The following is a 20,590-nucleotide window of genomic DNA, read 5'->3' on the forward strand; positions in this document are numbered from 1 at the left end:
TGTGAGAAATGTTTCCTGAAAGTTTGGCCGTACCTTTTTGTAACGCCCTGTATAAGGATTTGTGGGCATCAAGTTAAACAGAATAAGCCTTATGTTACTGTGCTAATTACGATATGGGAAAAAAATGCAACGAAGAAGAGTTTCCCTAGAGCTATGAAGATATTTGCTCATTTATGTATTCAGCAATACTGCCATCTGGCACAATACCTTACAGAATTCATGCAGCAGACAACAACTTTGAGTGCACTTCAGACTTAATTCGTAAGTCGTCAGGAGACGGACGGAAACGTCAAATTAACGTCGCTTTCCTAGTCATATTCAATCCAAAATGAGGTGTCATTAAGGTAGTTGAGCGTTCTAGGAATCACACTTCGATAATTCCCATATGAGTATACCAATAGCCAAAAGAACCGGTTAGTGTGAAACCATCGGGAACTACATTAATATCGAACTGAAACAACTTGAGACAATACGTGGACTCTTGCCTTCTCTGGGTAACCTCTTACGCGTAGGACAGAGACAGTCCTAAATAACAGTAATACCAATGGAACTTCACATTCACGAGGCACTTTACGCTATTCTTGACGAATATCAGCAACTTGTAATCACTGCGAGTAACAACTGCATGATAATGGTGCGGGTTGCAGTGGATGTATGGTGTTACTGCTTAATGGTGGCGCACATAATCTAGCGCTGACTACCTACGTGAATAAAGATAGTGTGGTGGCGTCGTCGCTTCTCTTTATTTGGCATCACCTTGAGTAATCTAATTTAACGAACGTAGTACTCCATTCACGAGTTACTAATGATGCAGTATGACTGCAGAGATAATCGTGCAGGTACTACATTAATTCTAAAGTGAATTGCTTGACAAATATTATCACCTATGCAGCTGAAATGACTCAGTAAACAGGTACTCTATGTTGCACTTGGTTAAGTGATCAAGCTGCTTCCTGCTTCGACTGGTCGTAAATGCTGGTACTCTTACGATTCATTACTTGACTAAATATGCGCCACAATCTGATTCGCCTGTATATGACATGGGTTGGCGCCATCACAAAGCAATGACTAAGGAATGAAAACCGTTGAAGTCCCGTTACATTGATGGCAAGACAAATGTTCGCAAATCACTAAATCGCCTGGGGAAAAAAATAAACAATTGCATCTTAAATATCGAAGGACAGACCTCCACACAGTCACAGGGTGTTGACATACAGCAGCGGCGGCAGATGAAAATGCATGACCGCCCGGGTTCCGAACCTGGATCTCCTGCTGCCTAGGCAGAAGCGCTGACCATTGCACTATCGGGCCAACGTCCAAAATACCTGCAGGACCTATCTATACACGCTCCTCGTCGGACGAAAATCATCTTTGCCACATGCGTGGTACCCTCTCCCCTCCCCCCCCTCTCCCCAAATCCATCGATCATTCCATTCGCCCGCAGCTACTCTGTATTCCGGCGAGGTTTTGGAAGATGAAATGCGTCTAGCACTGAAAACTTTCTATGTCCCGTCGAGACCTGAATAATTATACAGTATGTTTCAGGAGATAAAGTAAATATTGTAGGAGGTGGTAGTACAGATAAATCGCAGAAAAATGCCATACAACATGTGTCCAATATTTATTGAGTACATACAGATGGGGTGAATGCATATCCGTTTCATTTGTTGGTCCTTACAAGACTCCGTTGTCTACACTTCCTTGAAAATGAGATTCCAGCATTATTGGAAGAGGTTCCGTTTGCTGCAAGTATGCTTATGTTCCTCCAGCATGACGGGGCTCCTGCACATTCTAGTCGTCAGGTGATAATCCAAACCTAACGTTTCCAAGAAGATGGATCAGTAGATATGGCCACTTTCCTTGGCTACTGAGGTCCCAAGACCTTATTTGTTTTGATTTTTGCCTGTGGGGATGGTTAAAAGGTGGAAACTACAAAGTAAAAGTGAACTTAAGAGCCGATTTGCTCGTTCGGATTAAGAATAGTGCAGCCCTCATAAAAGAAAGCAAAGACGACCTCAGAAGAGCTACACTTGGTACTATCAAGTGAAGTCAAAAGTGGATTGAAGTTGGGGGAGAATTTTTGAAAATGAACTTTAAACGTCCTCAATTACATTTGCTTTGAGTTTTTTAGGGTTACGTACTAACAGCTGTGTCTCTGTACTCAATTAAAAATGGACACATTTGTATGGAATTCTTTATGCAATTCGTCTATACCACTACCTTCTAAAATATCTACTATTCCTCCTGATAAACCCTGCATATGCAAATGTGTAGCGTCCGTTATTTCGGACATGTCCCAAAGGACACACACACACACACACACACACACACACACACACACACACAATCTTCAGTGATATTCGGAAAATGTTTGGCGACTCAGTGATAATGACGGACTGGAGTTGCATTAACCTCCTCATTTCACTAGATATTTTTGAAATTTTCTGAACCATTCATGTTTAATAAGTGACAGCGACAGGGTCTCTCTTCGTTTACTTTGTGGGAAACCTGCTTCTTTCTGTCCTAGCGTATTACTACAGCAGTGAGTGATTGGTCACATTCTTGATACCACACTGGAAGTGTAGCCAAACATTACAATCCCGCTGGAAAAGTATATTTTAAATCAGATGGTTTTGCTCTTCCTCTCCTATAATTGAAAATGATCACAACGAAATTAAGTACAGGAATCGTGCGAAACCCTTGAGTTCATACTGTGGTGCTGTGCAGATGAAAAACGTTTTTCACAATTATCAGATGACAGGGGGGGTGGGGGGGGGGGGGTTTGTCAGATTCCACTAATTATGACTGCATTTTTAATTGTTGGTTCACAGGCGCTTTCCTGCCGCTTATTGCAACTGTGTTTTGAATGTTAGAGCTGGAAGAAGAGAGATCAGATTTTCGCCATATGGAATATTCGAATACACCTTAAGTCTTCACGTTTCGAGCAGCGGGAGAATATACGCCAGAAAAGCTGACAAGAAGCAGCCAGGTCATGCCTGTCTTCTGGCAGATGTGCCACTGACAGTGATCTCAATAAGAATATAGTATAGCGAAGATACGTTGTCAACTCAACCACTGGAGAAACTCCAAAATTGTGAATCGCGTCTGGTGATTACGCTTTCAAGGTTTCGATGCGATTAAGACAGTGAAACACACATAATCGTCGCAGTTATTAATTTATGACGTTTCCTTTCCACTCAGTGCAAAGATGTATTACAGGTAATTCCACTCTAGCAACTAAGCCTAGCTAAAGAAATGCGAATAAGACTCATTGAAATATGAGCATATTCCAGCCCTTGCGAACCACAATTTTGAAACGAAGCTATAGTCACTTCCGATGACACTCACAGAACACATCAGCTGGTATTCTTCCTGACAGTGTAACAAACTTGGCAACACAATATGTTTGGCAACTCTGTGACAGACGAGTTACTTCCGTGATGGCACAGAACTATCCCGCTAAATTCACTTTATATTATGCTCGAGAAAATTCGTCCTGCTACTTTCAGTGCCCCTTAGTGTAAGAGCGAAAACCTTATGGTATTGAAAAATTCATGTCACTCTCGTTTTCTGCCGACATTTTTTGTTGCTGTGAAAACATAATTCTATCTACGATCCGCCGCATTTTCATAATATTTGAGTATGATACAAGACGAAGTAAATAGAGACCTTTTCGAAGTCAAAAGTCGGTAATCTAGTAATTCGTGTTAAAATAGGCACAGTCGTCTTACAGGCATATAATGCTTTATCAAGATAGACTGCCGTCGTGATGTTTCCGTAGTAAGTTGAATTTAATTTGTATTAATTAAGTGAATATTTAATTTCTCTTTGATGACTACAGTTGTGTTCAATAAAGTAATGGAAAACGCAGTTATACAGCAACAGTATATCCTTTAACAGTATGACAACGCTAAAGTAGTTTACAAATTCTACGCCTGTAGAAACCTACTGGTTCTAACAAACTTATTAAATCAGTGTAATTTAAAAAGCGTTTTCGTCTAGGAAAGAACTGCCTTGACAGTTGATCGATCAAGAGCGGGAAAGGCAGAATTTTACGAGTATACCATGAGAGGGACAAGTGCTTGAGAGATGACTTCCCCATCGATACAAGTTCCTGAGAAATGACTTCCCTATCAATCTCCTGGATAGCTTTGTTTCTCAAATCAACAGAGTGCGTTATCATGCATTAGCACATGTGGTTATATTTTGTCAGTCGAATTTCTTACACTGCAACCGAAAGGTGTCTGAATTGTTGGCAACGAATTCCAGCTGTGATGGGCACACCCTTGGGGAAGAATTCGTAGTGCAAACTGCACTTTTTGAGCTACCAGATGGAAAATATTACGTTCACACTACTCTTTTCTCGAGTTTTTCTTTTTGGGGGGGCTCAGCCTTTCATTTCTTGTCAGGAAGTTAACGATAAAAGGCATCATAACTCGTCACCAGTAATAGTATTGCACAGGAATGCGCAATGAGCGACCTGATGATGTTCAAGCAAAACTGCAATAATAGTCACTTCGTTGATTTCTGTTGGTTCGAATTAGAGCATGCAGGATTCCTATACCAAACTTCTGAAGATTGCCTGTTTAATGCAAATGTCGCATGGTGGTTACATGGTAATTCTTCACTTTATCAGTAGTCGAGGCTTTCTTAATGTGGAAAATCAATCATGCTAGAAAGATCTTTGTTGAAACAAGAATATCTTTTGCTGGCGTATACTTCCCAAAAGCACTCGCTCCACATACAGTTCAAATATTTAGAGCTGCCTCTTCTGCATTCACCCCTCTGTTACACCAAAAGTGAGTACTGTATTGCAGATGTTCCACCTCTTTCCACTTGCGACCTAATTTTACATTGCTTAACAGTAGTTCATGACTTTGAAAAGTGCAAAAGCCAATGCTTAACTGCAAGATGATAACTAGAACTTCAAATTCGAAAATCACAGTTGATACCTACACCGACAGCGTCGCGGCGCGTTCACCTGGGCGGCGGCCAATTTCAGGCGGCGGGTGGCGTCTGGCTGGTGGCCGGTGGCTGATGCATTGTAAGGAAACGCTCGAGCGTAAGCTGCATTGATAGCGACGCAACCACGAGCTGTCGGGCGTAATTGTTTCTGAAAGTATTTGTTATTACAAGTGGGCGGATTGTGATGCGAATTATCTTTGACGTTCATAACTTTAGACGACTGTAAGTTTAGAATGCACGACGATTACCACTAGCCCACGGGCTAACGCAACCGCAGAGTGTCTCGTAAGAACAGAACTCTTGCTCCTGAAACTTCCGCATCTTAAAGCGTTGCCATATTGTGCAGATGGCCGGACTTAGCATTGTCAGAGGCGGTCAGTTTTATTGGCCACCTTAAGTGAACGACTCGAACTTTGTCTCGGTGGCGATCGGAAGGCTTCCAGTTTCTATGTCTATGACTGTACGTGTTAAAAACGTGAAATACCTATAACAAATTACTTGATCCCAGGGGAGAGCATTATCTATCGGCTTTCTTCTGCCTACGTCCATACCCGTTGCCATACAAACTACTATTACTGCGGGATTACCGGTATTGTGTGGCCCTGCATGTACCGAAACAATATCTGACGTTGCGAGCACATTGCTGACTCGTTCGTATGCGTCGAGCCTATGACACTTTACTGTCACGGGTATTCCAGTGCTAATAATGTATGCGACTAAAGTGGTGGGGAGGTTATATGACTTTCATGAAGCTGCCGTCCGCCACGTTGCAGTGCGCTATAAGTCAATGGATTTCGCACTTCATTAACAATATTTGCCCTCTTTTTATTTAATCTGGACCACATTGTATTAGTTTTCAGCGTGATTTGGACACACCGTTTTACTCCTTTATTTTTTTACCTGTATGGCTGTTGTGTTGCCGATGAACGTAGAGGACATGCTGAGGCCCTTGGGCGGAATGTCGCACACGGCCGTCTTCACGTTGTTAGGGATCCACTCTGCGAAGCAGTTGCTGTTCTTGTTCTGCATGCTCAGCATCTGCTCGTCCACCTGTAAACAATTTCGGGTGCTTTCACTGTGACAACAGCGCATGTTCTACATAAACTTGTGTTAATAGTGTCAATTTGGCAGAATACCAAGTCCATTATAATACTGACAATGCATAGTGCCTAGAAAGGGTAATTATAATATGATCATCAATAAAAGTGAAACAAAGGAAATGCTATAACCTCATTTAATGAAGTGGTGCTGAGGGAATAGGATTTAAGAAATGGACACTATATGTAGCAAATGGGGGTTTGCTATTTGGACAGCTAAGTAACAGACGATGGTTGAAGTATAGATCATATAAAATACGAAATGGCTGTAGCAAGGAAATCATTTCAGAAAGAAATTTGTCTACACCTAAAACCACTTTCAAAATTAGAAATTATTTCCCTTTCCAGAAGATATTGGACTCTACTTCAACCTGTAAAAGAAGTGACATGTAAATAACATAGCTCGTTAACATGTGGACTGCCGCCGGCAGCGGGCACGCCTCAGCATGTGTCTCATCAACGTTTCTTTCTTTTAGTCAAGTTGACTCAAATTTCGTTTCCCCCAATTTGATTAGTTGCATTATTAGTTACTCGATCTACCCATATAATTTTCAGCATTCTTCTGTAGCGCCACATTCAGTACATTGACTGCCAAGAGGCCATTGGTTGGCGCGCTGTCAGCGGACCTGGCACGTCAAATGTGGCCTTCTGGCAGTCAGCGTGTTTAATTTGGTGCTACGGAAGATTTCTGAAGATTATACGGGTAGATCAAGTAACCAATAATATACATTAATCAAATCGGGGGAAAACGAAATTTCTTACTTGACTAAAAGAATCGGTTGATGGGACAAATAGCAATGCATCAATAATTTTTTAGTTTGATACAGGAGGGGAAAAAAATGGGTAGAAGCTGTAGCGGAAGACCACGGGATAAATAAAACTGATGCGGGTTGCAGTAGTTATGCAGATAAGATATACTTGCAGGGGTTAGTCTAGCATGAAGAGCTGCATCATACCTGTATATGTATAGCGATGCTGTTTCTACAAAATATTTTCGATTTAGCGCTTTACAGATTCTTGTAAGGTTCACTCATTTCCATTCACATTGTCTTTGCCTATAATACTTGAGATAGTTAATCGCGCCTATTTTTACATCCAAAATACGACCATATACATTTGTTTGGTTGTTGGCTCATATGAAAGACATTTTGTGGTAGCTCTATGCGTGCATAATATTAAGGGTACAGGTGTTCCATTCACTTGAAAAAATTGATATTTGAAGGACACTAAGTGGAAACCGATTTTCAGTACTTTAGGTGAAGACAGTAGAAGTTCGCTGATGTTACTTGGCCGGTGGTCTGCTGTCTTCTTTGCTAGTATTGCAAGAGTTCATACCAGACAGACCCCTGGCTCCGATGAATCCTTCATCCTCATACAGCGGGGGACGTTAGACAGTGGTTCGCCAGGAGTGGGAGGTAAGTTTTGTTGGCCAAACCGCTCCAGGAAATTATCAGTGTGATAGGAATAAACGTGATTCAGATCTAATCAATTTTATCGTTAGTAAGTAACAGCTAGTAAAGGTAGAGGTGAGACTGACTGACAATACGAGCGATGATTTAAACAATAATATACTTGTCTCAATCAGACCACATACTGAACATTCGCCGTATGACCGGATTGTTGTTCTTGGAATATCTTACAATTAGTGGAATGCACTCCGCAATCGCGTTTGGGATAGACACATGCTTCTGGGACAGCTAGACATCAGAGATGGATTGGTAGATCTGCCTTTGTTACTTATTAACGAGGATAGAACTTCGATACAAGCGTAGAAACACTACTTTTAGGTGCTGGTTTTAGCCTTTTGGTTCCGCATTTACCCGAGTCACCAGTTACGTAAGCAAATCATCGTCAAAAGCAACACAGCAAAAAATGAAATATTTACATATCGTGCAACACTCATTGGCAATTTTTCACTGGACTACGAAGGCCCATGCCACACTTTATTAATCTGTCTATGAGTAACGCAGTTTTATGTTCAGTGGAATCCATATCGCCTTATACCAATCCGTTCCTACAGACGCCAAAAGAGTTTTAATGAGCCAGTAGCTGTTCTGTGATAAGATTGCTGAAATGCTATTCTAAGCAGCAGCATCACGTTCAGATCAGTAGATGATAGGGGAACGACGTTTCTCTCACCATCCTGGGAGATTATTTTACAAATTAGCTGAATTTGGGGGGTGGGGGTGGAAGGTTTAAAGAAATCCAGTAACTTTGCGATAGGCAGCAATTTTTTCGATTTACTACCGATGTCACGAAAACTCTGTGCAGCATATAACATATCACTGTGGAAAATCGCATTAGGAACGCTTCGTGCAAAGCTTGTCGTTTGGGATCTACAGCTTCCATGACTTAGCAGTTGCTGTATAATGCAGCTGCAAATAGGAGCAGCTGAAGTTTATTGCGCAATAGTGCTATTAACGATTATGACGATGCAGCATTTTGGTTCATTTCAGTTTAAACTGGAACGATGGTTGTGGGACAATGTTGACTTCAAATTATGTTTATAGAATGTCCGGAAGCTATATCAGCCTTTCGTCATTTGTAGTGGAACACAGAAACGCAACGACATTATTCATATAGAATTTCATCAATTAATTCACATGGCCTCGCGCAAATGGCAGCCACAATATGAAACGACATTACTGACACTTCATGACTCCGCATGTGTCACATTTTTAAGAGCATCATATATGTACACATGTTATATGGCCCATCTTCATAGGTGGATTTCACAGCTGTGAAAATGTGCCCACATTAAGCGAAAACGAGACTAGGTCAATTAGTGGCAGGTTTGTTGACAGTTGTGAATACATGAACTAATCTGACACGTTATTACTGGCGTCCTCAGTTTTGCTACGTCATACCACTTCCTTCCCTTAAATCTCAAAGATTTATAACACTACACTGATAGTTTGGCAACTTGCATTAATTAGTTACCTTGATGACTATATATCGAATGTAATTTTGATAGCTTGTAGTATGACGATGGCAATGATACAATGTTATTCGTAAGTACTTCTGTTTCAGAAGACGACACTGCAAAAACTACACAACATACATAAAAATTTAAAGACGGCAAGTCTCTCGGTCCTGCCTTTCTTCCGCTTTAATTGTTCATTCAAGCAGACACATTTAAGGTACTTTTATTAGGTTAGGAAGGCTCTATGGTCAATGAGGCTACTAAAGAGAGTAGCCTGTAACACTGAATTAAATGTTAGCTAGATGCGTGAAGTTATTAGAGCTGATGGAACTGAGCGCTTGCTTTGTCGGGAGCCATGGCTGTGGCAGATGAGGTTTACTGATTCCAGTTCGGAGAACACGATGGGTCTTGAGAATAGGTATCAACAGAGTGAAGGGCGACTGGTCAGCACAGCGGAAGCAGAGGCAGAGGCAGAGGACATGGCTTAAAGCACTGGAGAGGTGATGGGGGGATGGGAGGTCCACTGCCTACGGCAAGCGGTGAGCCCAGAGCGCGCCCCAGCGTATTGTTCCATAGGCCAGAGGCAGAACTCTTGACGATTGCTTTCGCCGAGCTGCTAAAAGCCGAGGCACTGACAATTTCTCTTGGCCAAGGATATGTTCATCCCATCGTTTCTGCAGGGGTCCTCATGTTTCCACAGAACGTCCCTGCAAGACCGTTATCAGTTGGACCTGTGAAAACATGTCGCCGAAATATTCGAAATGGGGCGGCTCTGTTGTACGCCTGAGGACTGTTGCATTTTTCCGATGCCACTTTCCCGTGCACGCAAAATAGGTGTGTCGACGGACACCGATCGTGACGTCAGGGAACTTGACTGTGAACTTCTGTTCGATGCCTCGAGATGTGCTAGCATGGGGATATAGTTTTTCCCCAGCTTATGGAAGAAGACTGTACAGTACAAGGGGTGATGTGCAATTGGTGCAAGAGAGCACTACCATTTTCGATTGGTGGTTCTTAACGTTTTGGCACGTAATTCACATGTCGTGTTCGTGGACTTGCATAACGTTTGAGAAAGTGGGGCGTCAGTCTTCTGTCGTGGACGAGATTAGCGGAATTCCTTCGGGCGTCGTGGAGCAGAGAACTCTAATCTTGTGTCATGGAGGAGGTAAGTGTATCTGAGTTTTGACCAATGAGTCTGGGCGCGAAGTTGATCCGAACGAGGATATGGACGTCAATCGTTGAACCCGATGCAGAGCCATGCTGGCCACTGAATTCGAAATTTCTCCATGTGCATGATGAACATTTCGGAGCACCAGCACAAGGAATCTTCAGAGTGAATTTCCCTCACTACACCACACGTTCACAGCAGCTGCAGTCGCTGTCTGATTTAAGCGTATTGTGATAGTTTGCTCCCTTCAACAGTTAACTATCATCGTCAATTTTATTACTTAGAGCCAGATCGTACTACACATTTTTGAAGGCAGAAGTGTAATCAATTTGCCGCACTCTGCTCAACTCTGAGATTTACACCAGTACAGACCATTTTATGAATACGAGCATAAATGTCAGTTGACACGTTATGTTGAGCTATGTTCCAGAAACCGAAATTGCCAATTTTGTAAGTAATTTAGAAAGTTAATGCTGACAGTGAGATCTTTTTAAGTTCGTGAATGAACACCACCCATGGAAAATTGACCCGTAGAGGGAATATACGATTGGCTTCTATCGTAGGAAGCTAGTAATTGCGCTAAGGGTGTCCGACAGAGGTATAAGTAACAATGCCTGCAAACATAAGGACTAGCGTACACATGCTTTAACCAATGCAAAACGTGACGAGATGGTCGACGAAAACAACAGCAGCAGCTTATTTCACCTGTTTCTCAAAACAATCAAAGGCTGAAATATCTTTTGTTATCAACATGTCGGTTTAATTTTATGTTATTTGTATCAACTTTTTAGGTTTACACACACTGAGAAGAGCCCGTTACCTACCTCCTTAACGGACATGCGGCCGCGGAAGATCGCAGCAACGGTGAGGTATCGCCCGTGCTTTGGATCACAGGCGGCCATCATGTTCTTGGCCTCAAACATTTGCTGTGTAAGCTCCGGCACGGTGAGCGCGCGGTATTGCTGTGAACCGCGTGATGTAAGCGGGGCGAAGCCCGGCATGAAGAAGTGCAGACGCGGGAAAGGAACCATGTTCACAGCAAGCTTACGCAGGTCCGCATTCAGCTGCCCAGGGAACCTGTATAAGTGACAACGATGTATCAATATACCAATCGGAAAAACATCAATAGCGATAATCTTGATACATTTTTCCTATTTGTTGGCAGACCATCATTCTACTGTTTATATACTTTTACTAGGCCAACGTTATATGTGATACCTATTTGCCATACGTTCTGTGAAATGGTATCACAATCAGAATCTTACGATGTAGCTCTGTAACCCGTTAGTTGTCTCTTGAGGGGACCGTGTCTAATTTCATCAACGTATTTTCACTGTAACCTGCTTACAGTACTCAAGCCTTGCTCACCTTTACAATTTTTACCACCATACTCATTCCTCTATTTCCAAGTTCACTGTTACTTGATGCCTCTAATGTGTCCTAAATGTGTCCTAAATGTGTCTTATCAATATATCCATACTAGTCAAGTAATGTGAAATATTCTGTCTAAAAATCAGCGTTAATGTAGATTGTTTAGTTGACCAACTCTGTAAATTTTATTTTACTTAAAAGCAGTAGAAGTATGGTTTCTCATAATTAGATTCCTTGACAGAACTTTTGTAAATAAGTAACAACTACCATGAAATAACTTTAAAACAGTTTCGTGTTTCGAAGTATATGAAATGAGAATAATTGTTTTCGTTATAGCAAAACTTCAGTACAGCGAAAAATCTGACATCTTACGTATCGTTGTGATCGATATCATGCTACATGTGGTAACTATGTATTTATTCTTTAAAAAAATAGTCACTGTGTGGGAAGCAGTGCCAACACTTCAGTCGAGGACGCTTTTGTTTACACTTAATTGCTAATTCGTCAATTTTTCTGCAATTTCCAGCTGAAGCATCCCTAAAAATGTTGCAGGCTCAAAACTAGTGCTTCGATGATCAAGAGGATTGTGTTAAGACACTTTGTTTTGATGGAATAGTCAATTTTATACTATGAAGCCCAAGTTGATCAAGAACCGGGTGATAAGACTATCTTAAATTTTTGATTGCGAAATGATTAACTGCAATGCTTGGTTACCTACATACCTTATTGGACAGGAAAATGAATTCAATCATTGTGAAAACTATTTACAAATTTTGTAAGTATAAATACAGTATAGGAAATATAAAGTACTTAATCAATTCATTATAATACTTTAAGCTGGATAAACTTGATACAATGTATTCGACGCTAACCTATGTCATGTTCGATTACTTTTACATTTTCGCACTTCACACCAGCGTCAAGAGATGTATGAATACCCTACCGCACTATTTTGTCCTAGATAGCACGCCATACATACATCGAGAAGGGTGAGTGGGAAACGTCTAATCCAAATTTCCTAAGAAACCAATAAAGATTTAAGAAGACTACGAAGATGGATACGTAATTAAGGGTGCATTAGCAGCAACAGTGGCGTCTATCATCAGAAGAGACCGACATAAAATTAGGGACGATGCATTAACATCGGCATTTGTTGGAGAACACCTTTGGGTGGAGGGGAGCGAGAGCGCGAGAGCGCGAGAGCGCGAGGAGCGCGAGAGCGCGAGAGCGCGAGAGCGCGAGAGCGGCGAGGAGCGCGAGAGCGCGAGAGCGCGAGAGCGCGAGAGCGCGAGAGCGCGAGAGCGCGAGGAGCGCGAGAGCGCGAGAGCGCGATGAGCGGCGAGAGCGCGAGAGCGCGAGAGCGCGAGAAGCGGCGGAGAGCGCGAGAGCGCGAGGGAGCGCGGAGGAGCGCGAGAGGCGCGAGGAGCGAGAGCGAGAGCGAGAGCGAGAGCGAGAGCGGAGGAGCGAGAGAGAGAGGAGCGAGAGAGAGCGAGAGCGCGAGAGCGCGAGAGCGCGAGAGCGCGGAGAGCGCGAGAGGCGCGAGAGCGCGAGAGCGCGAGAGCGCGAGAGCGAGCGAGAGCGAGAGCGAGAGGCGAGAGCGAGAGCGAGGAGAGAGCGAGAGAGAGCGAGAGAGAGAGAGCGGAGGAGAGAGAGAGAGAGAGAGAGAGCGAGAGAGAGAGAGCGAGAGAGAGAGAGCGAGAGGAGAGAGAGAGCGAGAGAGAGAGGCGAGCGAGAGAGAGAGAGCGAGAGAGGAGAGAGCGAGAGGAGAGAGAGCGAGAGAGAGAGAGCGAGAGAGAGAGAGCGAGAGAGAGAGAGCGAGAGAGAGAGAGGCGAGAGAGAGAGAGCGAGGAGAGAGAGAGCGAGAGAGAGAGAGCGGAGAGAGAGAGAGCGAGAGAGAGAGAGAGCGAGAGAGAGAGAGCGAGAGAGAGAGAGCGAGAGAGAGAGAGCGAGAGAGAGAGAGCGAGAGAGAGAGAGCGAGAGAGAGAGAGCGAGAGAGAGAGGAGCGAGAGAGAGGAGAGCGAGAGAGAGAGAGAGCGAGAGAGAGAGAGCGAGAGGAGAGAGAGAGCGGAGAGAGAGAGAGAGCGAGAGAGGAGAGAGCGAGAGAGAGGAGAGCGAGGAGAGAGAGAGCGAGGAGGAGAGAGAGAGAGCGAGAGAGAGAGAGCGAGAGAGAGAGAGCGAAGTGAGAGAGAGCGAGAGAGAGAGAGCGAGAGAGAGAGAGAGCGAGAGAGAGAGAGCGAGAGAGAGAGAGCGAGAGAGAGGAGAGCGAGAGAGAGAGAGCGAGAGAGAGAGAGCGAGAGAGAGAGCGAGAGAGAGAGCGAGAGGAGAGAGCGAGAGGAGAGAGAGCGAGAGAGGAGAGAGCGAGAGAGAGAGCGAGGAGAGAGAGCGAGAGAGAGGAGAGCGAGAGAGTCGCCAATGCTTTATTTTCACATTTTCAGCAGAGTTTGTATCCATTTTCGTACTGTTTCGACAATCGAATCAGTATTCTCATCCAGGTGCTGCGAGTTATGCTGTGCGAAAAGGGAAATACAAATTTGGCTGAACACACCTTTAACCGTGACGAGAAAAGTGAGACGTCGCAGCCATCAACGGTTCTTCCTGTTTATTAATAGTCGTACCTGAGACACGTTGTTACTCCTGACATTGTGAGTGAGACGAGGTGGTTGAGGTCGCTATAGCTGGGATTAGGCACCTTCAGCGTCCGGAAGCATATGTTGTACAGTGCCTCATTGTCAATGCAGTAAGTCTGGTCTGTAATCTCCACCAGCTTATTCACTGACAGGGTCGCATTGTACGGTTCCACCACCGTGTCAGACACCTGCGGAAAGAATAATGAGTGGCTACATTCGAGGTATATATAAAAATGAGGAATGCCATTATAACCGCTGGCGAGAAAAAATTCCCAGACGCCAACGCGCACACTGGCGTCACACAAGTACTGTAACAGTAGTTTCTGTGCATTCATCAGAACACGTACGTTGTGGTGTACATCAAACGAAAATAACTTTTTCGTGTCAATATGAGCAAGTGTCAGTAGTTGCTGCGTGGCACAATGCATTAATACTACTTGAAAAACGGCAACATTTATCACTGTTTTCCCGAAGGTGAGCACTTGCAATACGAAAGAATAGTTCGAAACAAATGCGCGCACTATTTTGCGTGTAATACGATTTTCTGAAGTGGCAGCGTAGTGTAGTGATTAAGACATACATAACATGTTTAAGGTTTTGGGTTAGAATCCTGTTGTGAGCTTTTACAATTTGTATTTTCAAGCTTTTATTGGGATAACTTAGAGAATTATTCAATTAATTGGGGTAAGTATTACTTTTTATTGATAACCTTTTGCTGTCATTTTAATTAAAATTTATTTGTCCTCATTTTTATTATTTTATTTACATTTGCAATCTTTGTACATGTTACTTTAATTATTTAATTATGGTATTTAAACGTTTCAAAATCTGTAACTATTACAAAACAAACGACGTTTATATTATCTGTGCAATGTAGTCAAATTTATTTTTCGGAGGAAGACGTACGTATTTTGGATGCTGATAGTTATACAAACATGTAAAACAGAGTCTGACTGAAGTATGGACAAAACAACACAGATGTAGATTCAAGCAAAAGTAGGGATTACAGTAAATCAGTCAAAATGAATAGAAATAATACCTGCAGGAACATGAGAAATACAAAATGGTTAAACGGAAGAATTTAAATCACAGTTAAAACGTAAGGGGATTAAAATCAGATTGAGAAAAACTGCAGATGAAAAAAGAATAAAAAGTTAATACCATGGTTAAAATGGTGCAACAAAAAATTAGAAGTGAGGGTGACAATTATTGAACTATATGAGAAAAAACGTAAATTAGTTACAAACTACGGCACACACTTTATTGAGTATGTAAATGTAGCTATATATTCGGATTTAGGTTATGACATGTTCCATACTCCTATCATTGCCACGATGTGAGGTGCAGACGAATAGCGAAATTCTCTATGACTCGCTGACGTGTCGGAATATCGAGGCTGTCGACGACCTCCTGAATGGCTATTTTCATCTCAGCACCGGTTATGGGGTTATTACTGTATGCCCTGTCTTCAGTACAGCCTCACAGAAAGGAGTCGCATGTCTTCCGATCCGGAGAATATGGTGGTCAGTCGAGGCCCATGCAAATGGCTTCTGGGTACCCCAGAGCCAGAATGCGGTCCCCAAAGTAGTCTTCCAGGACATCAAACACACTCCTGCTTCGATGGTGTCGAGCTTCGTCTTGCATGAATCACATCTTGAGATCAACGACACTTGTGATAATCTTCAAAAACCTTCACGTAGCATTTTGTAGCACCGTGCCATCAAGGAATATCGCATCGATTATTCCGCGAGTGGACATTGCACACCACACTGTCACCCGTTGAGGGTGAAGAGACTTCTCAATCGCGAAATGCGGATTGTCAGAAACCCAAATGCGCCAATTTTGATATTGAGGAATACATCCAAATGAAAGTCGGCTTCGTCGCTATACCAGACTATACTAATTCATGTAATGCCCCGCGGGCACCAGAGCAGTTTGGACATCCTAACGCAAACGACTCAAAAGTTAGGACGTTTTATTTCATATTGCTCAGTAATTGTTACCTTGTAGATTGAAACTAATGAACTGAGTAAAAGCGATTGAGATTATTTTGATAAGGATTTTAAAATAAAAATTTTAAAGGAGTTATCAAAATTTGAATCCAAACTATAAGCTACGCATGCTCCTGCTGTTAGATGACTATGTTGAATCTGAAGAATGAGAAATTCCAGAAGCTGTGAAACTATTAGGAAACTGATTTGCAGATGTTGTGACGGTGTGCAATGACTCCATAAATCTGATATTCTTGCAGATGCGGTGAAACACTGCAAGCTGTATTGAATTTGAATGCCAAAATATTCCATCACTGTGTTTTGCAGCAGCAAAAAGTAAAGTAAGATAGGCTAATACAGACTATTAGTTATGTCTCGGGAGGGTTTTTACTAGCAAACACCAGCATGTAAAAAACATGTTTTACTCTGAAGTAAAGTTTTCTGATTTTCATGGAAACGAAGTGTGCAAACAAAAACTATTGCAAAATATTTGTGCCCTCTCGCTAAACAAAAATTTCCCGAAGTCCGTGAAAATTTTTGTTTTCATGTAATAACTAGAATGTAGGGATTAGATATTTGAATGAAGACGATAAGTTGGAAGAAATGAAGTGTGCTACAGGAAGGAAGCAGCTGTGGATTGCATCTTCATCTGGTACATGGCAACCTACATCTGTAACAGCTTATATTACATCCGCTTCTTCATATGAGTTACTTTTCATCTGAACAATTTATTTGGTCGTAAGGTGTAATGAATCTGTCATATCACTTTGATATGTACATCTTTACTATGCACCTAACCGAAAGTGTAATTAGTGAGTAATATGGGACAGCATATGTGAAGCAGCCCCAGCCAATAGCAAGGGTTTTTGACGGGATGCCCCTTTGCTAAGTTGACAGCAGATTGCGTATCACACGTTACGCCCAATCCTTCCCGAACTGCTGTTCTGTGATTTTCTGTACCATGTGAAACTAACTTAAGTAGCTACATGAAATGTATACGTAGTTTTAAATATGGACAACCGTAAGCTGTATTATGAAATGGCAATTAAAATTTGTACCAAACCGGGACTGGAACCCAAATTTCTCACCTAGGGCGAGCGGTCGCCTTACTATTAGGTTATCCGACAACGACTCGTGCCCAGATCCAAAATTCCAAATGTCGTCAACGATGTGTCTACAACCTATACCCTTACATACAATATGTATATTCCTGTACAGGAGAGACATTTTACTTTGAAGTAGCTTGCCCGGAGCCGGCGGATAAGTATGATATTGAAGTGCATGTGTTATTCAGACTTAACGATGCAATGTTCCTTTGGACCCGGATCATCTTATCCCTTTCAAGCAAGTATCCACACTGCTAAACTGCTCTGAGTCCGTAACAGTCGTTGACAATTACAAGGTCGTCAGTAAATTCTCCTTCCCGCTTGCCATGTTTCACTTCCATGCAACCCTGTGCTCCAAACTTAATTTTCAGAAATTTATCTCTCAAAACCAGGCCTATGTTTAATTCTAGTAGACTTCTTTTTCGCTTCTGTCAGTCTGCTTACCTCGTCCGTCACGCGTTCTTTCGCTTAAAATGCAGCAGAATGCTTTCACTTCGCCTGCTTGTGTTACCATTTTGAAGTTAAGTTTATCATTATATTTACATACCATTACCGCCGACTTCTGTTTATTCAATCTATATTCAGAACTCAGACTTTTCCATTCAACAGGTCCATTAACTCTTCACTTTCACCGAGGATAGCAATGTTATCAGCGAATCAAAACATTAATGTCCTTTCACCTTTAATTTTATTTCCACTCTCTTCAACCTTTCTTTTAGTTCCATCTTTGCATCTTCGCTGTATAGACTGAACAGCAGGTGACCAAAGACTTTTCAATCTGAGCACCTTGTTCTTGATCCTCCAAGCTGCTTATTTTCTCTTTGACCTTTTAAATTTTGCGTATTACACACCTTTATAGCTCACTCCAATGTTATGCAGAATTTTTAAGGTCTTACTCTTTTTCTAGTTCGACATATCCTATGAAAATGTATATTTTTCTTAACACTTGCTTGCATTATTAATCGAAACGGCAGAACGACCTCCCTTGCGCCATTACCTTTCCGAAAGCCAAACTGATCGCTAACTAACATATTCTCAGTTCTCAAATTTATTTTCATTTTGTATTTAATTCTTGTCAGAAGACTGCATGCATGATCTTTTACGCTGACTGCTACCGTTCTGGCACTTCTCTTACTAACTTTGCGATTGGATAGATTATATTTTCCAATAGTTTCATGGCATGTCTCCTCTCTCAAATTCTGCACATCATGTTTAATAGTCGCCTGGTTGCCACTTCCAAAATGATTTTAGACACTGAGAAGTAATGTTTTCTATCCCTCCTGTCTTAATTCAGCGCAAATATTCGAAAACCGTTAAATACTGCATATTAATATATCTACCACCATTTCTTTTTCTATCATCCCCAACAAATCCTCCATTTTGCACTGTCCAACATACTCTTTCCAGCATACGCTATGTTTTCTGCGGTTAATAGCAAATTATCACTACTCTCTCAGTGTTACGGCTTTTGCTTTAATTTCAAAGAAGCTTGTTTTATCTTCTCCATTTCCTGTCTAAGTCCTTCTCCCAGCCATCTCTTTTCGATTCCTTTAGGCCAACATTGTTTCTACAGACATTTCAAATTGGCTTTTATGCAAATGCTACTTATTTTATGCATACGTGACATACAATTGCATTCCTGTCTTTTCCTTAACATTTTTGGCCTCCTTTCGTCTACCAATTATGTAATGTGCACTTCCTTGGTTCAAATGGCTCTGAGCACTATGGGACTTAACATCTACGGTCATCAGTCCCCTAGAACTTAGAACTACTTAAACCTAACTAACATAAGGACATCACACAACACCCAGCCATCACGAGGCAGAGAAAATCCCTGACCCCGCCGGGAATCTAACCCGGGAACCCGGGCGTGGGAAGCGAGAACGCTACCGCACGACCACGAGATGCGGGCTAGTGTGCAGTTCCTTCGACGCTATCTTAGTTATACCCATACTTCTTTGTCCACCTTCAGTAATTTCCTCCTCTTCAACTCAGTACCTATTTTGTTATTCATTACCGCAGTATCTACAGTCTCAGTACTTCAAACAAATCCCATTATTCCTCAGTGCGAGCGATTCTGTTATACTTCAGTTTACTCTACTACTAAATTATGATCCGGACCTGTATATGCTCATGAATAATCCGTACAATCCAAAATGATTTCTGTTGTGGTTAGCACGAGAGTCAACACCGTATTACTTGGAGGAGGCCCAAATGCACGATTCTCAGCTCACGCAGGCTGGCTGGCCTGAGGTCAGGAACATGACAAGGGAATTAGAATTGAGAACGGACGTAGCTGGTGGAATACTTAACTTTAATCCATTAATGACGAACGTCGCTCTTGACGGTACATGATTTACAATATCAATAGAAACTGATAATGGGGCCTTGCTAGGTCTTAGCAAATAACGTAGCTGAAGGCTATGCTAACTATCGTCTCGGCAAAGTCGGTTGTACAACTGGGGTGAGTGCTAGGAAGTCTCTCTAGACCTGCCGTGGGGCAGCGCTCGGTCTGCAATCACTGATAGTGGCCACACGCTGGTCCGACGTATACTACCGGACCGCGGCCGATTTAAAGGCTACCACCTAGCAAGTGTGGTGTCTGGCGCTGACACCACAATTTCGAAATATGACCATGATTTAATCCAGCTGGAATCTTCTGTTGTCCCTGGACCTTTCACAAGTGTACCACCTCTCGTGTTTTTTGAATAGTTTTTTCCGCTATTACTACACTCCTGGAAATTGAAATAAGAACACCGTGAATTCATTGTCCCAGGAAGGGGAAACTTTATTGACACATTCCTGGGGTCAGATACATCACATGATCACACTGACAGAACCACAGGCACATAGACACAGGCAATAGAGCATGCACAATGTCGGCACTAGTACAGTGTATATCCACCTTTCGCAGCAATGCAGGCTGCTATTCTCCCATGGAGACGATCGTAAAGATGCTGGATGTAATCCTGTGGAACGGCTTGCCATGCCATTTCCACCTGGCGCCTCAGTTGGACCAGCGTTCGTGCTGGACGTGCACACCGCGTGAGACGACGCTTCATCCAGTCCCAAACATGCTCAATGGGGGACAGATCCGGACATCCTGCTGGCCAGGGTAGTTGACTTACACATGCGGACGTGCATTGTCCTGTTGGAACAGCAAGTTCCCTTGCCGGTCTAGGAATGGTAGAACGATGGGTTCGATGACGGTTTGGATGTACCGAGCACTATTCAGTGTCCCCTCGACGATCACCAGAGGTGTACGGCCAGTGTAGGAGATCGCTCCCCACACCATGATGCCGGGTGTTGGCCCTGTGTGCCTCGGTCGTATGCAGTCCTGAT

The 20,590-nt window shown here is 42.7% G+C and overlaps 1 protein-coding gene across 3 annotated transcripts in view; it reads right to left on the bottom strand.

The window, feature by feature from the left end:
- Positions 1–20,590, bottom strand: part of LOC126298806 (tubulin beta chain-like) — a 131,364-nt gene that overhangs the window by 54,687 nt on the left and 56,087 nt on the right. For all 3 annotated transcript variants that reach the window (XM_049990271.1, XM_049990270.1, XM_049990272.1), the window contains exons 5-7: positions 14,140–14,339; positions 10,978–11,230; positions 5,866–6,015 (exon numbers count right to left, since the gene is read on the bottom strand). In XM_049990271.1, coding sequence (XP_049846228.1) covers positions 5,866–6,015; positions 10,978–11,230; positions 14,140–14,339 — 603 coding nt within the window. The remainder of the gene's footprint in view (positions 1–5,865; positions 6,016–10,977; positions 11,231–14,139; positions 14,340–20,590) is intronic.

The sequence above is a fragment of the Schistocerca gregaria genome, chromosome X (genome assembly GCF_023897955.1).
Source record: "Schistocerca gregaria isolate iqSchGreg1 chromosome X, iqSchGreg1.2, whole genome shotgun sequence".
NCBI classification, from domain to species: domain Eukaryota; kingdom Metazoa; phylum Arthropoda; class Insecta; order Orthoptera; family Acrididae; genus Schistocerca; species Schistocerca gregaria.